Genomic DNA, 20,236 nt, shown 5'->3' on the forward strand with positions numbered 1-20,236 from the left:
GACTCCATGCTTCCACGGCAGGGGCTGCGGGTTCGATTCTTGGTTGGGGCACTAAGATCCCACATGCCACATGGCACAGCCAAAAAAAAAGCGCTGTCCAAGATCAAACATCAATAATAGTCATCACATTAAAGGCAGAAATCATCTCTAACTCATCTCTGAATCACCTCCATTTCCCACCCTACACCTACCTAGCCAAGGAACAAGTAAATCATAAATACATAGTACATGTCAGCTGAGGTTTTAAAATAGAGTTCAAGTCCAAGGCAAAGTCCTAACCTCAGTCTTGCTCCTGTTGCTTTCTAACAAGTAAGAAGTTTAGAATTACTAGGTCATATAAGATTGTTCATTATACAATTTCATTCATTAGCCAAGGAAACAATATGCTTAATCATGAAATTTAACAAATTAAGGTGCCCACACAAAATATAAGATCCAGTATTACTAAAAAATATCCCCCCAAATGTTCGGAGAGGTGACAAAAAAACAGCCTCACTAAAAGAAAAATAGAGTCAAAGAGTGTATGATAGGTTTGCAGTCTTTTCCCCACCGACATGACGTAAAAATAACTAATTACTTTTTGATATCTACCTCATTTAAAAGCAAAATAGCAATCAATGGCAATACCATTTACACAAAAGTGCAGCCCACAAAGATCTTAATATTATAGCTACCCTTTAAAATAAAATTTTTAAAAGAATATAGAAAACATAAAATAGCAGGAAGAATAAAATCTCCTAATTATCTATAAGAAGGAAAAAAATAAAGGAATATTTTAAGATAAAAATCAGAACTGGATATTTTAAGATAAAAATCAGAGCTAGATATTTGTAAACGTGGTACAATTAATTCTTGAAAAGACGTGGTCACCCTTCTAAAATCCAAAAGCGCTCAGAGAAAGCAACGACTAGAGGAATTACATTCTCAGAAAAAGATTCAGAGAACATCAACTGCCCAATTAAAATTCAAATAAAATGAGAAAGTAGCAAATGAGACGTAACGAACTATAAAATCTTCCAAATACAAACTACCTGGAACTCTGTAAACGGCAACAGACATTCGAGTCTCCATGGGCCCTCCCTCCCCAGCTAAGCAAGCACAGCAATTAAGATGCATTTTCCGGGGCTGTTAGTAGACACAACAGCTACTTGCTATCGAACAGACCCAGTCAGCAGTACAGAAGTTCACAGCCTCAGCGAAGTTGTAGCCTTGATTAAATCCAGAGTGATAGGCCCGAGGAAACGTCACAACAAACTCGCCAGCACACTGATTGGTCCTATACACCTAAATGCAAATCGGGAACAGGGTACAAAAACAAAACAGAAGAAAAACAACAAAAAAGGGAGACATTTTATGTCAGTTTCAGAAGCATTTTTCAAACTTGAAAACAATAAAGCATTAACCTACACAGACCAGAAAACAGTATCAGGGTTGAAGAAGCAGTCAGAGTTTCACCTTCTTACAATAGTCACTGATACATTACAGTAGTTCGTGACACGAGTTCACAGCCTAAGGAAATGTTCAAGGAGAAAACGCTGCTCTCAGCAGCTGCTAGTTTCCTAACCTAAGAAAATGTTTACAGTTCAGAGAAGGTTTCTTTTATTCCTTTCATTCTCGTGTTGTAAACAGTGGGAAAGGATGGAATTTCATCCTACTTCTGGATAATGTTCTCTGGAAACTAACTGATTAGCTCATATGTCATATGGAGAGACCCCCCCCCCAAATCAGTTATCCTGAATCTCTTTGTTTTACGACAATACTATGTCTTCTGAAAAGTCCCAGATTCTGCATAAATTTACTCTTTAAAGACAAAGTAACATTACTATCACTCGATCTACTTTCTCAATAAGGTTATGACGACTACTTGACTACATGTAGCAAACATTAAATGTATACTTTATCAGGTGTTCGTAGCTTAAATTTAATAATCATTTTCAAACCTAAAAGTTCAAAAGCAGAAAAGGTATTCATTGTATATGTTTACTTCATTATCGCATGTGAAAAAGAGGCTAGGAAATCTTTATACGAAATGTGGGAATATGATCTCCACAAGGATAAGCATTAGTTATTAGAACTACCGCTTAAAATACTTATACTTTGGTTAAATGGGGATAATAAAGAATATGAGGTTTTTATTAAAAGCAGGATATACTGAAAACATGGCTATTCCGATAGGTTGCTATACATAAGGTAAATGTGGTTCATACTTTACAACACCCCATTCTTCATCAAATAAATGCTGTTCCCTTCAGAGTCTAAATTCTAATTTGGCTCCAAGATGACGTGATCTTTTATTTCCCATTACAAAACGAGCATATACCGTGACTCTAATCCAAAGCGTACGTAACTTTAAGATACTGAAGGGAGATGCAAAAAGACTCACAGGCACACCATGCTCCATCAGCACATTGGGGTTCATGATGGTGACCAACTGATGTAGGAGATCAGGCTGGGATTCAAATAACTCAGGGGCCAGCTCCCTCATCACCTCCTCCAGTTGTTCTGCAGCATGAGATGGCACACCATACCATGTCTTTGGCTCCCCCCTAGCAAAAGAAATAACTGTTTATCTAGGTAGAGCATGGTGCCAATGAGGCCAGGGTCTCTGATTCAAATCCACTAAATTATAATTAACTTTGTCTTGCTCCATGGCCATAGGTTATATGCCCTGAATCCTAGCAACCATCTCAAAAATCTGTGCTATTATTCATAACAGGGGGCAAGGCAAGAGTATATGGATAAGTAGGTACGTACTTATCACTACAGAAAAGTAATTCAAAGTATATAAACTCTTTAAGGTATCTTAAAGCATCTTCAAATAGGAAAGATGCTATATGAAAAGCAAGCATTGTTCCAAAGGATACTGACATACTGCCTGATTCACGGGTCCACTGGACATTCCAATTATCCCCACAATGATCAAAGTAAAAGTCACTGCCCTCCAGAGTACTTTTACATAACTTCATTGAGTTCAATTTTACTATCCAAGGACATAAGCCAAGGCGAGAAATTGTTGAAACCCTGAATATAGTTCTATGACTCTTAAGACCAAACACTTGGCATCATTAATACACTAGACTTTAGTGGACTAGAGTTTTATTTATAATACTAAGTTGAACTTTCAGGAACTGGATTTAATTAGTCATGCTATCTACAGCTGAATTTCTCCACCCTCGTACAATTAACCGTGCTGTCTCTATAGAAACTTACTGAGATGACTGAAAATGTTCTGCATCTATGCTGGGTAATACAGGAGTCACTAGTCACAAGTGACGATAAAGCACTTAAAATGCGGGTAGTGCAACTGAGGAAGGAAACTTTAATTTTACTGAATCTTAACTAATTTAAATAGCCACACGTGGCTAGAAGCTATCATATTACACAGCACAGCGATGAAGCAGAGAAAAGAAAATCATCAGAGTTTTCCAATGCATAGTGTGATCTGAGCAGTATCTTTCAAATGGAGAGAAATACATCATTTGGTTAATAAGATCAGAATACTGGACAAGGAACTGGATAAGTAAATAAAAGCTGTGGGTGTGACACAAAAAAAACAGCGAAAAGATTCAATGAATACACATGCAACATAGGCATTTTTCGAGAAAATGTTATTAAAAAGGAAAAAAAAATCAAAAATTTCAATTTGAAATTTTTCACATTTCAACCTTAAATACTGAAGGTTAGTCAGATCTTAATTATATCAACTTTAAAAAATATCCTGCCTTGCATTTCAAAAGTTATACCAAAGATATTTTCATGTACGCTAAATGTAAGTATAGTTGGGTCTGAAACTCGAGGCGCTGCTGCATGCACATACTTGAAGAGGGAAAGTGTCTGACATGTTGTACCCTGAGACCTCTACGCAGTACATTATCCAACGTTGGGGTACAAAATACGTTAAAGTAAGCTCTCCCTAACACATCATCTAACGCTGTTACACCTTTAGAAAGGTCACTGAGTACGTGTGCTGGTAACAAAGGCTGTGCATACCAGTGCAAGTAGTTGATGGAATAGCTCCAGTGATCTTCGATGTGCCAGCAAAAGGAAGAGAAGCACATTCCCACATAAAGCCATGGCACCTTCATGCCAGAGATGTCCACATTGATATGTGCAAGAACAGACTGCTCTAGAACAGGCATGTTATTCAAGTTCCAACCAGAAAGCGCATATTCCTACAAAAGGAAAAAAATGTAAATAAGAGATCAGAAATGACAAGTGCCCAATAGAAACCTCAAGGGAGTCTTCAAAAACAAAAGTAAAAATTTTATAATAATTACAATAATCTAGTCCATAGAATCTATGCTCTTTGCTCTCTACATGTAAGTTATATTCCTAAATATTTAATCTTATCTCCTAAGTGTTATTTAGATTTCCCTTTAATGATTTCAGATATCTCTGGTTTACTCTGAAGCATATAAGGCTTTTTATTACTCCCCACCCGCCCCCATAGCTTACCAGTAAAATACTGTAAGACTCATTTTAATAGGTCGCTATTATATTTCTACTTTATCCCCGGTAACGTAACTTCCCAAAATGTTTACCACTATATTTACAGAATAGTGCCAGATACAGTGAAGACAAAACATAAGATACAGAATCCTGAATCTGTGGCAACACTGAAGACCAAGGTGGTGCAGAAAGCACCCCCAACTCCCATTACAAACACATCTATTTACAACACCAAAAAAAATTTTGCTTCATAGATGAACTCAAGAGAAAAAAGAATTCGCAGTTTCCAAAAACAAAGAAAGAAAGCACAGCCAGAATGAAAATGGAAAGCTGTTGTCTTGAGTTTTCATAGAGGTTTCTAACTGGACATAAGCTCCAGACATGAGTTTCAAACACCCACCTCTCAAGTGGTATGCGGTACAGACTTAAAGTGCTATTATCCTGTGCAGAGCAGTCCTCAAAGTGGGGTCTAAGGAACCCAAGCCTATTTCAGGGGACCTGCAAAGTCAAACTACGTTCATAATAATTCAAAGATGTTATTTGCCTTTTCGCTCTCATTCGTGCCGAAGTGTAGTGTGAGTTTTCCAGAGGATATGTGATGTGATATTGCAACAGACCGAATGCAAAAACAGGTAAGAGAATCCAACCGCCTTCTATTAGAAGGCTGATAACTGTTGAACCTGGATGCCAGGTAGGGAGGGAGGGAAGTTCATTACTATGTTTAGTTTTATACATTTGAAAGTTTTGATAATATGGAGTTAAAAATAAAACCCTCAAATTAAGAGGTTAAATAGCCAGTGACAAAGCTGAAGGGAGAATCTGTGAACCAGAAAACTGATTTGAGGATATCATCCATAATGCAGCACAGAGATAAGGAAATTATAAAAGTGTAGCTAAGGGCTTCCCTGGTGGCGCAGTGGTTGAGAGTCCGCCTGCCGATGCAGGGGACATGGGTTCGTGCCCCGGTATGGGAAGATCCCACATGCCGCGGAGCGGCTGGGCCCGTGAGCCATGGCCGCTGAGCCTGCGCGTCCAGAGCCTGTGCTCCACAGCGGGAGAGGCCACAACAGTGAGAGGCCCGCGTACGGCAAAAAAAAAAAAAAAAAAAAAAGGAGACACACACCAGATTCCAAAATACAAACAGCTTCAAAGTAGAAGAATGGAAAAGATATGCCATGCCAATGATAACCCTAAGAGACCTAGAGTGGCCATATTTTAAATTGTATATCCTTCTCCACTATGTAACTTTTTTTTTTCCTTTTTCTTTTTTTTTAATTTTTAATTAAGACTACTACATTTATTTATTTATTTATTTATTTTTGCAGTACGCGGGCCTCTCACTGCTGTGGCCTCTCCCGCTGCGGAGCACAGGCTCCGGACGCGCAGGCCCAGCGGCCATGGCTCACGGGCCCAGCCACTCCACGGCATGTGGGATCTTCCCGGACCGGGGCACGAACCCGCGTCCCCCGCATCGGCAGGCGGACTGTCAACCACTGCGCCACCACGGAAGCCCTATGTAACTTTTTTTTTTAAAACCATGTGTTAACTCTTTTAATAGGAGATAAAACTCTCAATTACTGCCAATTATAAAGGGAAAGAAAAGGTGACAAGGACCAAAGTAAAGAGAAAAAGAAATAAATGATCATCTTAATTCAGGTTTACACACAGAGGTCATCTCCTAGGTGACAGTACTTCATTATCTGTTACAGTTTAAATGCATATTTGAAAACCTCCCTGCCCAGGTTTTAAAGGAAAATTAATTGTGGACCTACCAGTAAAATGAAATTTTTAAAAAAAATCTTACGTCACTTGCCAGATTTCCAAACAGAAAGAGCTAGGCACAATCTTAACTAAAGTTAAAGTTTTAAAACAATTTAACTGGTTTTAAAATGCAAAGTTAAATAATATTTAACGGTACTTTGAATTTATTGTTTTCAAAACTGAAGATTATTTTCACTGTCCAAATTCTACATATTTAATATTTTCAATGGACGCGGTCCCTTAAGATTAAAGAAAGGCAGTTTTCTACTCCGTAAAGGCTGAACCAGCTTCAGGGTAAGAAATCTGGGTACTACTATGGGCTCTGCACCTCTTCTTCTGGCAGCATCTTTCTCCGACCATCCTTTACAGGAAATCCACTTCCAAAGTCTTTTGAGGAGATGTCAGCTCCATACTCTACGATAACATCTTCTTCAATGCTGCTCACCAGCCGCCAGAATTCCTTCTCCACTAGTTCTGTGGGAACCATCTACACAGGGAAAACAAAGATTACAGATTACCAACTCTCTGTAACCATAACCCACTAGGACATAATACACAGGTCAAGTGAACAAAAGCCCATGAAAAAACAGAAAACCTTCTCAATTCCCAGAGCTGAAAAGACTGCAGTCCTAGCTTTTCTGACTGACGATGGGAAAAAGCTAAAGACAACTTAGATGTTCAGGAAAACATAATGAATTTGAACTGCCTTCTTCTGCAAGCGGCTTTCCAACCAAGAAGGATAAAGATGACCCAGGACATAAGGAAGGAAAAGGAACTACAAACATCAAGGCTGAATTTTAACAGCTTTGGAAAATTATTTCGAAAGGGATTTTTTTTAAGTCCAAGATCCCCCAGGAAAAGAAGCAAACCTCATACTACAAATAACTAAACCAAAGCAGCAACTGCCACATCCTCCATGCTTGTCTGTAAAGGACAGCGCTCACAGAGCACTAAAGAACAAGTGGAAGACAGAGGTCAGTTTCTCCACGGTGCACACTGCCACGACAGAGGGTACAAGAAACAAAAACAGATCCCAGGCCCCTGATCTTCAGATCTGGTGTTCTATCATCTTCTTTATGCTGTCCCTGTTTTCTACAAAATAAGGAAAGTTTTTAAAAAGCAACACAAAAGCTTTGGAATCAGATAAATCTTTCATACTTCCCCAAAGTGACCTAAAAGATAGATACTCACATGAACTGGCATATTGAAATAGTCAGACTTAAAATTATCTGCCATCTCTCCAAAGCTCTGAAGTGTATACTCTCGTACAGCTTGTTCAAATCCAAAGGCTTCTCTAGGTTTATTACATTCCTGGGAAGAAAAAATATCTAAGATTAACTTACTGAAACTGAACTGAAGGACGCATTAAGGCCCTCAGGTACTACCTTCTTTGATCATTTCCCTAGGTGAAGCAAGTCCAGTCAACTCTAGACCACAAAACAAGTATTAATGTGGAATCAGGAAATAATGTTCTTAAACTTCAAATGCATTTTCACACCTTCCAGTAGGAAGGTGGCAATGAGACAGTTTTAGGCTTTGGAGTTGGCATTAAGCTGTGGCACCAAGACAAACACCTGGAGGACTACCAACCTGGAATCAAGCCCAGGGATGTCTATCATCCTCAGTGGAAAAAATTAATGTTCACGGAGGGAGGAAAGGTAAAGGACAAAGGGATATTCACCGGGTTGTTAGGATATTTAGCTAGAAAAATGTTTTTTTTTCATACTATCAACCACCATGACCAATTTCTTAACACAAATACTGACTTCAAGTAGCACTGAATCATCTACCCTTGAGAATAATAATAAAAAATAATTCAAGGGACTTCCTTGGTGGCACAAGTGGTTAAGAATCCACCTGCCAATGCAGAGGACATGGGTTCGATCCCTGGTCCGGGAAGATCCCACATGCCACAGAGCAACTAAGCCTGTGCGCCACAACTACTGAGCCTGCGCTCTAGAGCCCACGAGCCACAGCTGCTGAGCCCACGAGCCACAACTATTGAAGCCCGTGCGCCTAGAGCCCGTGCTCCACAACAAGAGAAGCCACCGCAATGAGAAGCCTGCGCACCACAATGAAAAGTAGCCTCCGCTCGTCGCAACTAGAGAAAAGCCTGCACACAGCAACGAAGACCCAACACAGCCATAAACAAATAAATAATTCAAAGGCCATAAATATCCATCTTTGACTACATCTAGATATACCCAGCCATCTCTTTCCCTTCAACGTCCTATCACATTTTGTTAAAATAAGTAAACAGACCAGACATTTCATGATAATGACATCATTATAATCTTTCAATAACAATTTAGTACAATCAAGTCAAAATTTAAACAAGTTAATAGATACCACCAGTTTATTTGGTAGCATGAAAACTGGATGCATGAATCCTAAGTTCTAGAGCTTCATGTCTGATTTTTACTTTAAAAAATAAATAAATAAATAACAAATAACCTACAGACTTTCTTCATTTTTATTGTTTTCCAGGAATATGAATATTCTGAGCAAAGTCTGCAGCAATAAACAGAATTATCTAACCAACAGTCAGAAAAAGACCCTTTATAAAACAAACTGCCACAGTAGAACTGTCACATTTCCAGTCACTATCACTCTTTAAAAATCCTGGAGATTTCAAACACTTTAGAACAAAGAGAGAGGAGAAGAAGCTTCATGGGATGTGTTCACTGTACATGTGTATGTGTGTTATGGTTCTTAATTTAAAAAGGTAAGGTTAGGCTTATACCTCAGCGACACATTTAGGACACCTCCAGTCTCCTTTGGGCACATCAGGTAGTGGGGGAATTAAGCAAAATGTATGATAGCTGTCATCACATCCATCACACAACAGCAATTTATCTTCATTATTTCCCCGACCACAAAACATACAAACGTAAAGATCAACCTGTTAAAAAAATAATAAAAGTTTATTTTCTGTAATAAGTAATATTAAATTTTTACCAGGAACACCTTAATTGAAACAAACAAAATAATGTACACTAAAAAGTAAACATAACTTAAATCCTTAATATTTATTTTAAATAACTGTATTTAAATAGCTTTGTATAAAACTTCCTAAATTTCCTCAGAGCTTCTACAAGCAAATTAATAAAAGCCTATCAAGGTATGAGAATAAAGGAAGACTACAAATCTAGGGTACTTGAAAGTCAATTTATATAAATAAAATATACCACGTCACCCTTTCTATACACAAATACTCTTTACTGGTAGAGGACTGAACACTGAGCATTAATCCAGCTAAGGATTTACAGATTCACCTCATCCTCTCACTCACTCACTTACAAGGTTTAAGACTCAGGGAACAGTCTGTGTATATGGGACAAAGCAAAGTCAGTATTATATAAACCAAAGCTGCAAGTTCAGATGCACCATCAAGTCTTACAACTAAATGAACTAACTAGATGACATACTAAGATACAGCAAGGTAAAAAGTGCAAAACAAAAACATAAATAAATCCTTTCCCTCCTGGCACATCTCAGAACACTTACAAAGTTAACAGAGAGAGTTCCTTTCCGTTGTCTCATTTGCATGTTAAATGCGTCTGACCTGCTGGTAACTTTTCGTCTTCGGGAGACCTCATCTTGAAATAAAAATAGTTATATAATAATAATAGTAAAAACTAATGTTGAGAGCTTACCACTGACCAGACACTATTTTAGATTATTTAAATCAGTTAAAATCTCACAACACTATTAGATAAACTATTATCCCCCACTGAAGATAAAGAATCTGAAGCACAGAGAAGCTAGATAACTTGCCCCAAATCACACAGCCAGTCAGTGGCAGACTTGGGATTCTAGTCCAGGCAATCAAACTCCAGAGAACTTAACTACTAATTCTACACTGCCCATATGTAGTACTTATCAGGGACCAATCTGGGACTAGCTTTGAGATCACTGCCAGCTAATACAATTACAAACATAAAAAAGATAAAGTACTTAATCTTTTAAAAGAGCAATAGTAAACATTATAATGTATCTAGTAAGTCTTATCACACTGAATGTTTTGAGAGTGATGGAAGAATATTACCTGATTATCCAGAGTTCAATCCATAATCTGAATAAAGACTTAGTCATATCATAAAATGCACAGTAATCAATATGACTTGTGATTATAGCAATTCATTAAATTCTTATACAGTAAAAACATATCCAACACAATCTTTGTTAAACTGAGCTTTAAAACTGACATGCACATAGAACTGTGAAACTTGATCTCTGCATTAGCAATGTTACTCACAGAAGTTTCTAACATGCTGAGCTGAGTACTAGGCATTCTTCAAACAGGTTACTTAAATGAAGTGTCATAATATACAAAGGCGATTAAAGGAAAATCTCAAAATTACGGTTAGAATCTAAATCATTAGCTCTCCCCAGTATATTTTGATACTGAAGGTCAGAGAAATCCTCTATTTCTCTTTAAATTTAAAAATAATAAGCTTTAGATCACCAGGTGAGAACCATTAATTTTGCGATTCTCTTATAAACTAGCCTTTAGAAACTACAATTTCTGTGTCATGTGTTAGACATGGAGGAGGAACTTTCTCTCTTCCAAAATATTACAAAAATTCAACATAATATGGCTCCTCACGCCTTAAGATTATCTGCCACTAAAAAGGTGATCTGTCTAGGAACTATGTTGCCTAGGAAAATCCCAAGGCAGACTACGATCGAATATCATGTGAATCTTGTTATAACCATATTGTTGTACCTTATTTCTTTTCGTGACCAAATAACAGATTTACCTTCTTTATCTTTTACTCCCATTGCCAAGCCCACAACCTTAGGCCCAGCCCCAAAAATCCGAAGTTTCTTCAGTTCCGTGTTTCTATTCACTTCTCCAGATTCTGACTAAAAAAAAAATAAACTCACATTAGTCTAATTATTGTGATTCATAAATTTATTTTCTTACCCAAGAAAAGTCTCAAGATCCAATTCAAAATGAAGGAAAATTTTATTTTCATTTTTCTAAATCCACTTGCTGCCTCATTGCTGAACAGTCACCAAAGCACTCTGCAACACCAAGATTCCTTTCCACAAAAGAAAATCTACCTTTCATAAAAGCATAGTTGTCAATTAGGTTCTGTCCAGAGACAGACACTACTGGTAATTACTGGTGTAACAGTGGTAATAACTCGATAGAAATGCCCACTTCTAACTTGCTAATGGACACCCAGCTTTGATTAGGGCAATTACGCCCATCCTAGGAGATGAATAATGACTGTCCTAAGACAATCCTGCCAATGCCGTTTCTCTTTGTTGGCGATCACCTAGCTAAGGGTGGGAATGCTATCGTGTTCTAGCCAGTGAGACCTAAGGAAGGTCTACTGGAAACCTCTGGGCAAGATTTTCATCTTCTAATGAAAGAGAAAGCATCTCAAAGAGTAAGTCCTTTTGACCCAACTTCCTTCCCCACTGCTACAAGACGCAGTCTGATAGAAGCACAGCACTGGACTCTACAGCAGCCACAATGCAATTAAGAGGAGATATATATATCACCCACACACTGAAGAAGACCAGGCAGGAAGATGGAAAGAGCCTGGCCCTTGATGACAATGTGAAGGTGCTATACGAATCCTAGAACTACTTATCTCTGAAAATCTAATGTGAAAACTGTGTTGTCCGTGTTTAAGCTACTGTCATTTGGCATTCTAGTACTTGAGGGTTAGAGCATCATGACAGACACCAGTGTTACACCTTGAATTTAGATAATCTCTGAATGCAGGGTAATAACCAAAATTTACTTAAAATATACTTAGTCGATATGAACAAAAATAAACCAGGATAAAATACAGACTACTTTATAAGTCTACGGCAACCTCACAGCATACGGACACAGGCAGCCTGGACTACTAAAAGAGCATATGAAGAACCAAACCAACCAAAAGGGCATTTCAAAATTTATCTTTAAACTTTGGGAGGCTGACTTGGTTATATTAACCTACAGTCAGTCCAATGAAAAACATGAACACTACACATTCTTTACCACTGTTCAATCAAAGTACCTAGTCATAAAAGCTAACACAGTGAGTACATACCATGTGCCATATCAAAGTATTCTAGTCAATTAATCCTTACAACCACCTTTTCAGACAGACAATAAAGTCCCCAAGAGTGGAAATAATATCACAACATTCTCTGATCTTACTGGAATAAAGCTAGAAATAACATCCAAAATCAAAAGGCCCTTCCACCTGGAATTTTTTCTCTATATATACACATACCATATATCAGAATCTCTGGAACAAAGGAAAGAAGTAATCACAAGAAATGCTCAGTCTTAAACACAGCAATCAAAGCAAAAGAGCAGGAATAAATCAATTAAGTTCCCAACTCAAAATGCTAAGAAAACAATTACAACATAAATCAAAAGAACTCTGTGATGCTGGATTAGGACTAGAATTACCAGTATAAGCTGAAAATATAAAGTCAGAATTTTTAAACATTGATTTCCCAGCCCTGACCACCAGAAGGGGCTACAAGCAATGGTATCCCAGTAGGAACGAGCATGCCTTGTGCTCACATCTTGTCTCCCACTGAATGAACCAGCATTCCTTGGAGAGGTGGCTGATTCCAGGTCTAAGTCACGGCAAGAAGACAGTGGGATTCTTCGTGCTAGAAAGTAAGCGCTCAGCAACTGATGGAGAGGGCCTCCCTGGTGGCGCAGTGGTTAAGAATCCGCCTGCCGATGCAGGGGACACGGGTTCGAGCCCCGGTCTGGGAAGATCCCACATGCCGCGGAGCAACTAAGCCCGTGAGCCATGGCCGCTGAGCCTGCGCGTCTAGAGCCTGTGCTCCGCAACGGAAGAGGCCACGGGAGTGAGAAGCCCGCGCACTGCAATGAAGAGTGGCCCCAGCTCACCACAACCAGAGAAAGCCTGCGCACAGCAACAAAGACCCAACACAGCCAAAGATAAATTAATTAATTAATTAATTTTTTTAAAAAAAGGGCCTCCCTGGTGGCGCAGTGGTTGAGAGTCCGCCTGCCGATGCAGGGGATACGGGTTCGTGCCCCGGTCTGGGAGGATCCCACATGCCGCGGAGCGGCTGGGCCCGTGAGCCATGGCCGCTGGGCCTGCGCATCCGGAGCCTGTGCTCCGCAACGGGAGAGGCCACAACAGTGAGAGGCCCGCGTACGGAAAAAAAAAAAAAAAAAAAAAAAAAAAACTGATGAAGACTTGTCAAAGAACATATCAACCTCTTGAAGGGGCTCCCATCAGCCAAATTTGGAACAATTCGAGTATCAAAAAGGAATAAAAAGTAGTAATAGGTTATAAGACAGTTATCAAAAAACAGTCATGCTCTATAGTGAGACTAAAAAGGAGGAGGGTCACTCAAGGTTGGTTCCACAGGTATATACAATCATCAAAATTCATCAAACTGGGGCTTCCCTGGTGGCGCAGTGGTTGAGAATCCGCCTGCCGATGCAGGGGACGCGGGTTCGTGCCCCGGTCTGGGAAGATCCCACATGCCGCGGAGCGGCTGGGCCCGTGAGCCATGGCCGCTGAGCCTGTGCGTCCGGAGCCTGCGCTCCGCAACGGGAGGGGCCACAACAGTGAGAGGCCCACGTACCACAAAAAAAAAAAAAAAAAAAAAAAAAAAAAAAAATTCATCAAACTGTACACTTAAGATATACACATTTTACTGCATGAAAAATAATCAAGCGTGGGAGAAGAGTTTTTTAAAGAAAAACGCTAACTAATAAATGTAGAAGAAATGATAGAACCAGAAAATCACCTAGTTTGCAACCACCAACATAATTAACTGAGACAAAGATTATCAATGAATGTTAAAACTATTGGGTAAAACAAGTTAATGGAATAATGGAAATATTGTTATTGAAAAATAATGGAAAGTTAATGGAAAACAAGTTATTCCCACAGTCTTACAGTTTACTCTGATTACTTTTATTACAAGGAGAATAGTACATTATAATGAAGAAATGCTGGCTCAAACTTAGTGTCACCAAAAATGGGACATACTGGCATTCTAATGTATAAGTGTTAAGGGTTTGGTCATTCTTGATATAAACAAACTGCAATCTCAGCTTTCAAGGAACTCATTCTAGTGAGGTCACAGATGAAAAAACAATTAAAGCAGAGTATATCAAGTGATGTGATAGAGACAGGAAAGGGAAGTAGGATAACTTTCTTAACTTCCATTTCTTATTTGGGAGACTATTTGACGGCTGTGCTTGTCACTATCACCAAGCTAGAAAGTATGTTTAAAAAAAAACAGATTTAGGGGCTTCCCTGGTGGTGCAGTGGTTGAGAGTCCGCCTGCCGATGCAGGGGACACGGGTTCGTGCCCGGGTCCAGGAAGATCCCACATGCCACGGAGCGGCTGGGCCCGTGAGCCACGGCCGCTGAGTCTGCGTGTCCGGAGCCTGTGCTCCACAACGGGAGAGGCCGCAGCAGTGAGAAGCCCGTGTACCGCAAAACAAAACAAAACAAAACAAAACAAAACCAGATTTAGAAAAGGTGATGTTTGCGACATACTGAGTTTAGCTGTGTGTGGCCACCAAGGCATACATTTACACACATGCACTCAAGAACCCTGGTGAACAGGGAAGAAGCACGGATGTCATGACTTATTTAGGAGTCCTGAGAGATAGGTAGTAACTGAAATCACAGGGTGGAAGAGACAGCTGGGTAGAGTGAAGATAAGAAAGACGGAGAGCACTTCGTGAAGGGCAGAGAGAAGAGATAACAAAGGTTACTGAGGAGTGGTCAGAGAGTGACGAGGGAAAAGAGGAGAGGTGTCACAGAAGCCAAAGAAAGATCAAATTTCAAGAAATGCAAACATGATCAGAGACGAAGTAGGTTAAGAAATGAAAAAGGGAGGCTTCCCTGGTGGCGCAGTGGTTGAGAATCTGCCTGCCGATGCAGGGGACACGGGTTTGTGCCCCGGTTCGGGAAGATCCCACATGCCGCGGAGCGGCTGGGCCCGTGAGCCATGGCCGCTGGGCCTGCGCGTCCGGAGCGGAGAGGCCACAACAGTGAGAGACCCGCGTACCGCAAAAAAAAAAAAAAAAAGAAATGAAAAAGGGGCCTCAGCATCTGACAATTATTAACTCAGTGGTAACCTGAATAGTGTAGTTTCAAGGAAATTATTTAGCTCGAAGTCAGATTACAGGGTTTAAAAGCTAAACAGATACTGAGGAAACTGAGAAAATATAGATGATTTTTCAGGGAACTTCTTCATGAAAAGAGGCAAGGAGTAAGGAACTATCTAGAAGGGGGCTTCTGTTTTTAAAGCCAGAAAGGATGGGAGGATTACCCTTGGAGAAAAAGGCACACTCTGCCCACAGAGATAGGTAGAGATTAAGAATGAACACCAGAGAGTTTCATGTATGGGGCAAGAGGCTGAAGTTCTACCAGAAAGCCTTTACTGTCTTTCTGAAATAGAAGACTAGGAACGAGGCAGACGGGCAATATTAATTAAGGACAAACTACAAGTTGAAGAAATTCTTAATTGCAAATCCTCAAATGGTTCTACTTTCTATCTAATATCAACCAATCTGACTATAGCAACCATTACTGCAATGGGTAAAAGCATTCTGTGCAGTCCCTGTTCTAACATAATGAATGGCAATCATTATATAATCTGATGAAAGGCAATGAGAAATAAGCAGGACTTTTTTTCATGGTTTCAGAAGGAACATCAAGAGCTTTCATCACAAGCTGGCAACTGATTAAATGGGCCCACTTGGGGCAACTCTTCAAAGTTGAGTCACCATGTCAAAGAGACTACTCTTCAAGTATTTCAGGTCTTAAGACAGAATCTTCACTGTATACCCAAAAACGATCAGAACTTCTGAGATCAACCATGGTAATAAAAATCACTTAACGACTAAACCAGAGTTTACTAATTTAAAATAGAGCTATTGGGACTCCCCTGGTGGCGCAGTGGTTAAGAATCCGCCTGCCAATGCAGAGGACACGGGTTCGATCTCTAGTCCGGGAAGATCCCATATGCCACGAAGCAACTGAGCCAGTTTGCCACCACTACTGAGCCTGTACTCTAGAGCCCGCGAGCCACAACTACTGAAACCTGCACACCCCAGAGCCCGCACGCCACAACTACTGAAGCCCACGTGCCGCAACTACTGAAGCCCGCATGCTCTAGGGCCTGCGTGCTGCAACTACTGAGCCCAAGTGCTGCAACTACTGAAGCCCACGTGCCTAGAGCCTGTGCTCCACAACAACAGAAGCCACCACAATGAGAAGCCCGTGCACCGCAACAAAGAGGAGCCCCCGCTCGCCGCAACTAGAGAAAGCCCGCGCGCAGCAATGAAGACCCGATGCAGTCAAAAAAAAAATTTTTTTTTAATTAAAAAAATAAAATAGAGCTATCACTTTCCAAAATTTTCCATTAAATTCACACGCGCCATTCAAGACACCTACCTTTCTGCTATCAGAGTACCTAAGAAGCTAAATTATTAATCAGGAGGTTATTTAGCGAGCATAAACTCGGAACAAGGAAAGTAGACGTGGCATGAAAGAGACATATCCCCTGAGCTACAGAAAAGCAAGATGAAGTATCATTAGCCTGCCTCTACAGTGACAGGACTCCTCACAACCCTAGATCCAGGATCTCTTGTTAATAGTGAACCCACTTTCTATGTGAACCACTTCCATCCTTAAATGTGTTTAGGACCCAGGTAAGCTGCTATTCCAGTTCACCCATGTGTTAATTTATATGGGCCATATCTCAAGAGTCCTAAGGGCACCTCACTCTCCCCAGCCTACAGACTGTCTTTACCAAAAACCTTTAGAAACACAACTTCGAGGACCACAAAGAAAGGGGAATAGGAAAAAGGTAGAGGGGAAGAGGGGCAGACAAAAAGAAATTAGGGCATTTTTCTTCTGATGTATTCATTAGGCTTTAAAATTATTCCAGGTCACAAGAACACTGTAGAAATTACACTGGAATGGTTCGGAGACTAAGAAACTTATCCACTGGTTTTTAAAGGAATGATGAGTAAAGATAAAAACCACTCTTTCCTACTCTTCTCACTTATACTAACCATGAAAATAAAATATACTAGAATTCATCAGCATGTCTATGAAATTGGCCCTACAGTATCCAGAGTCACTCTCTGAACCACCACCCGTCAAAGCTGTTCAAAATTAACAAAGAACTCTCTAAATCAAATCAGACTGAAGTGTACAATCCCTTCCTCGTTCATCTCAAAGGTAAATGGAAACATGTCTCCGAGTTTTAAAGAACGACAGCACGTGAATGACCTCCCAGAGCCAAGTAAGTGTCCTGCACAGTCAACGTTCTAGAAACGCCTGTCAAAAGCGGCCCATGGAAACTGATACCTGAGACTTGACACGCCTTGTTCTCTTCGGCAGAATGTTCACTCTTGTGCCCGGCTCTGGGGGAGTTTGGACATCAGTGCCAAGAACCTCAGGCTCCACTTTTTCCTTAAGATCTAAATTAGGCATTTGTACACCCTGAAGAATTGAGAGCACAGGAAGAGGGCAGATTCACTTATAAGAAATCAGATTTGAGAATAAGGAGAAAAATAATAAATTTCTAAAAAAATCCCTAAAACTACATGAAACGAGATGACAATTCTCCCACCAAACTGATCTATAGATTCAAGACAATCCCTATCAAAATCCTAGCAGGCTTTTGTTGTAGAAATTGAGAAGTGGATCCCAAAATTTACGTGGAAGTGCAAATTGTTTGGAAATTTTGAAAAAACAGAACCAAGCTGGAGGACTTACACTACCAGATATCTAAACTTACTATAAAGCTATGGTACTCAAGACAGCATAGTATTGGTGTTAGGGTCAAACATACAGATCAAACAAAGAACAAAACAGACTAGAAATAAACCCACATATTTATAGTCAACTGATTCTCAACAAAGGTGCCAAGGTAAATCACCTTGGTAAGGTAAATGGGAGAACGGTTGTCTTTTAAACAAATGGTGCTGGAACACTTGGATATTCCTATACCCCCTCCCCACTGCCCCCAAAATGAACTTATACCTTTACCTCAGACTAAACACAAAAAAACAACTCAAAATGGGCTACAGACCTAAATATAAAAGCTAAAACTATAAAAAAACAAACACCTTGGCCTTAGGTGAAGAAAAGATTTTCTTAGATATGATAACAGAAGCACAATCCATAAAAGGGGAGAAAATCAATAGATTACTCTTCAGATAGACACCATTATAAAAATGAAAAGACAAACCACAAACTAAAGGAAAATATTTATAAAATCATACATCTGATAAAGGACTTATATCCAGACTATTTAGCAAAATCTTAAGTATAAAATGACTGACAACCCAATAAAAAAAAGATCTGAGCAGACAGTTCATCAAGGAAGATATACAAATGGCTAATATACACATGAAAAGATGCACAACACCATTAGTCATTAGGGAAAGAAAATTAAAACCACAATGAGATACCACTACACACCCACTAGAATGACTGTAAGCAAAAAAACTGACAATACCAAGTGTTGGCAAAGATGTGGAGAAACTGGAAGCCTCTACATTACTGGCGGGAATGTAAAATGGTTCAGCCACTTTGGAATACAGTTTGGCAGTTTCTTAAAAAGTTAAATATAAACTTACCGTATAACCCAGCAATTCCACTCCTAGGTATCTACCCAAGAGAAATGAAAACGTATGTCCACACAAAGACTAGTACATGAATATTCACAGCATTATTCATAACAGCCATAAACTGGAAACAATCCAAATGTCCATAAGTGATAAATGAATAAACAAATGTGGTCTATCCATACAACAGAATATTATTCAGCCATAAAGAGGAATGAAGTACGAATACTAAAACATAGATGAACCTTAAGAACATCAGGCTAAGTGAAAAAAGCCATACACACAATCATACTGTATGATTCCATGTATGTGAAATTTCTAGAAAAGGCAAAACTATAGAGCCAGAAAGCAGATCAGGGGTTGTCCAGGTTTGAGGGTAGAAGCAAGAACCAGCTATAAACAAACACAAAGGAATTTTGGGGGCTGATGGAAGTGTTCTAAAACTGGATGGTGATGATAGTTGCATAAATGTATAATTTACTAGAGCTTATTGACTGTGTACCTACAATGGGTGAATTCTATAGTATGTAAATTATACCTCAATAAAGCTGTTTAAAAAAAAATACATGAAACCAAGTGGAGGAATTTTTTTAAAAGCGTTAAGTCTTGCATAAGCTTACACATTTTAATAAGAAAACTTTCTTCATTCCCATTAGCCTTTATCTTGTAAACCACCAAAAATAGCTGTGATTCTTAAACTACACCTTGCTCCCCCCAAATTTCAGTACCTGGTGAAATCATAGCCAACTGCTAACTTGTTATAGTAAACAATCTAAAGTTTATATATGGCAGAGTGGATTTATCCACTCCTAAGAAAAGTGATGCATCTCACCATAAGGCTGACACCAGACTGGAAAAGCTCATATGGGTAGAGAATTCTTTCATAATGTGACTTCAAAAGAGACCCAGTTCCTTTTCCTGGCAGATATCCCAAGCGGCTACCCACTTTAGACCATTTCTTCTCTTTGGTGACCATTTCAAAACCACCTTTGCTGGCAACAATCTGAAAAGAAAGTAAAAATTATTTAGGGAAAGAGGTAGATTCATGTATTCTGACTCTACATCTTGTCTGCTAGATGGAAAAATTATTCTGGGCCCAGATTTTAAATTTCCTTTCAAGAAATATGTGACAAAATTGAAACTCATCAACATTTAAAGTATGGAAAAGAGACAATAACTTCTGGAAGTTTTAAACTCTATTACTGGTCACTGTGCCTACCTTCAATGAACCAAGCATTCAAAAATATTTAATGAGTTTATGCTTTGCATATTATGCACCTGGAGAAAATTAAACACATATATGTACTCTATATCCACATGGAATTCAAAATATAAATAAAAATTAAAAACAGACCAAGTATAGACATGTGAATGTTATTATATAATGTAAAATTAATGTAAATCCCGATACTAGAA

At 39.3% G+C, this 20,236-nt stretch overlaps 1 protein-coding gene across 3 annotated transcripts in view; it reads right to left on the bottom strand.

Moving 5' to 3' along the window:
- The window catches only part of KDM5A (lysine demethylase 5A), an 85,313-nt gene that overhangs the window by 52,663 nt on the left and 12,414 nt on the right, over positions 1 to 20,236 (bottom strand). For 2 of the 3 annotated variants that reach the window (XM_082634800.1, XM_082634799.1), the window contains exons 4-13: positions 19,653 to 19,823; positions 17,556 to 17,690; positions 10,974 to 11,079; positions 9,718 to 9,809; positions 8,954 to 9,112; positions 7,402 to 7,521; positions 6,539 to 6,697; positions 3,991 to 4,172; positions 2,384 to 2,546; positions 1,165 to 1,284 (exon numbers count right to left, since the gene is read on the bottom strand). In XM_082634800.1, coding sequence (XP_082490926.1) covers positions 1,165 to 1,284; positions 2,384 to 2,546; positions 3,991 to 4,172; positions 6,539 to 6,697; positions 7,402 to 7,521; positions 8,954 to 9,112; positions 9,718 to 9,809; positions 10,974 to 11,079; positions 17,556 to 17,690; positions 19,653 to 19,823 — 1,407 coding nt within the window. The remainder of the gene's footprint in view (positions 1 to 1,164; positions 1,285 to 2,383; positions 2,547 to 3,990; positions 4,173 to 6,538; positions 6,698 to 7,401; positions 7,522 to 8,953; positions 9,113 to 9,717; positions 9,810 to 10,973; positions 11,080 to 17,555; positions 17,691 to 19,652; positions 19,824 to 20,236) is intronic. The other variant, XM_082634801.1, reaches the window with a different exon arrangement.

This window comes from Mesoplodon mirus, assembly GCF_964341445.2.
Source record: "Mesoplodon mirus genome assembly, chromosome: 11".
NCBI classification, from domain to species: Eukaryota; Metazoa; Chordata; class Mammalia; order Artiodactyla; family Ziphiidae; genus Mesoplodon; species Mesoplodon mirus.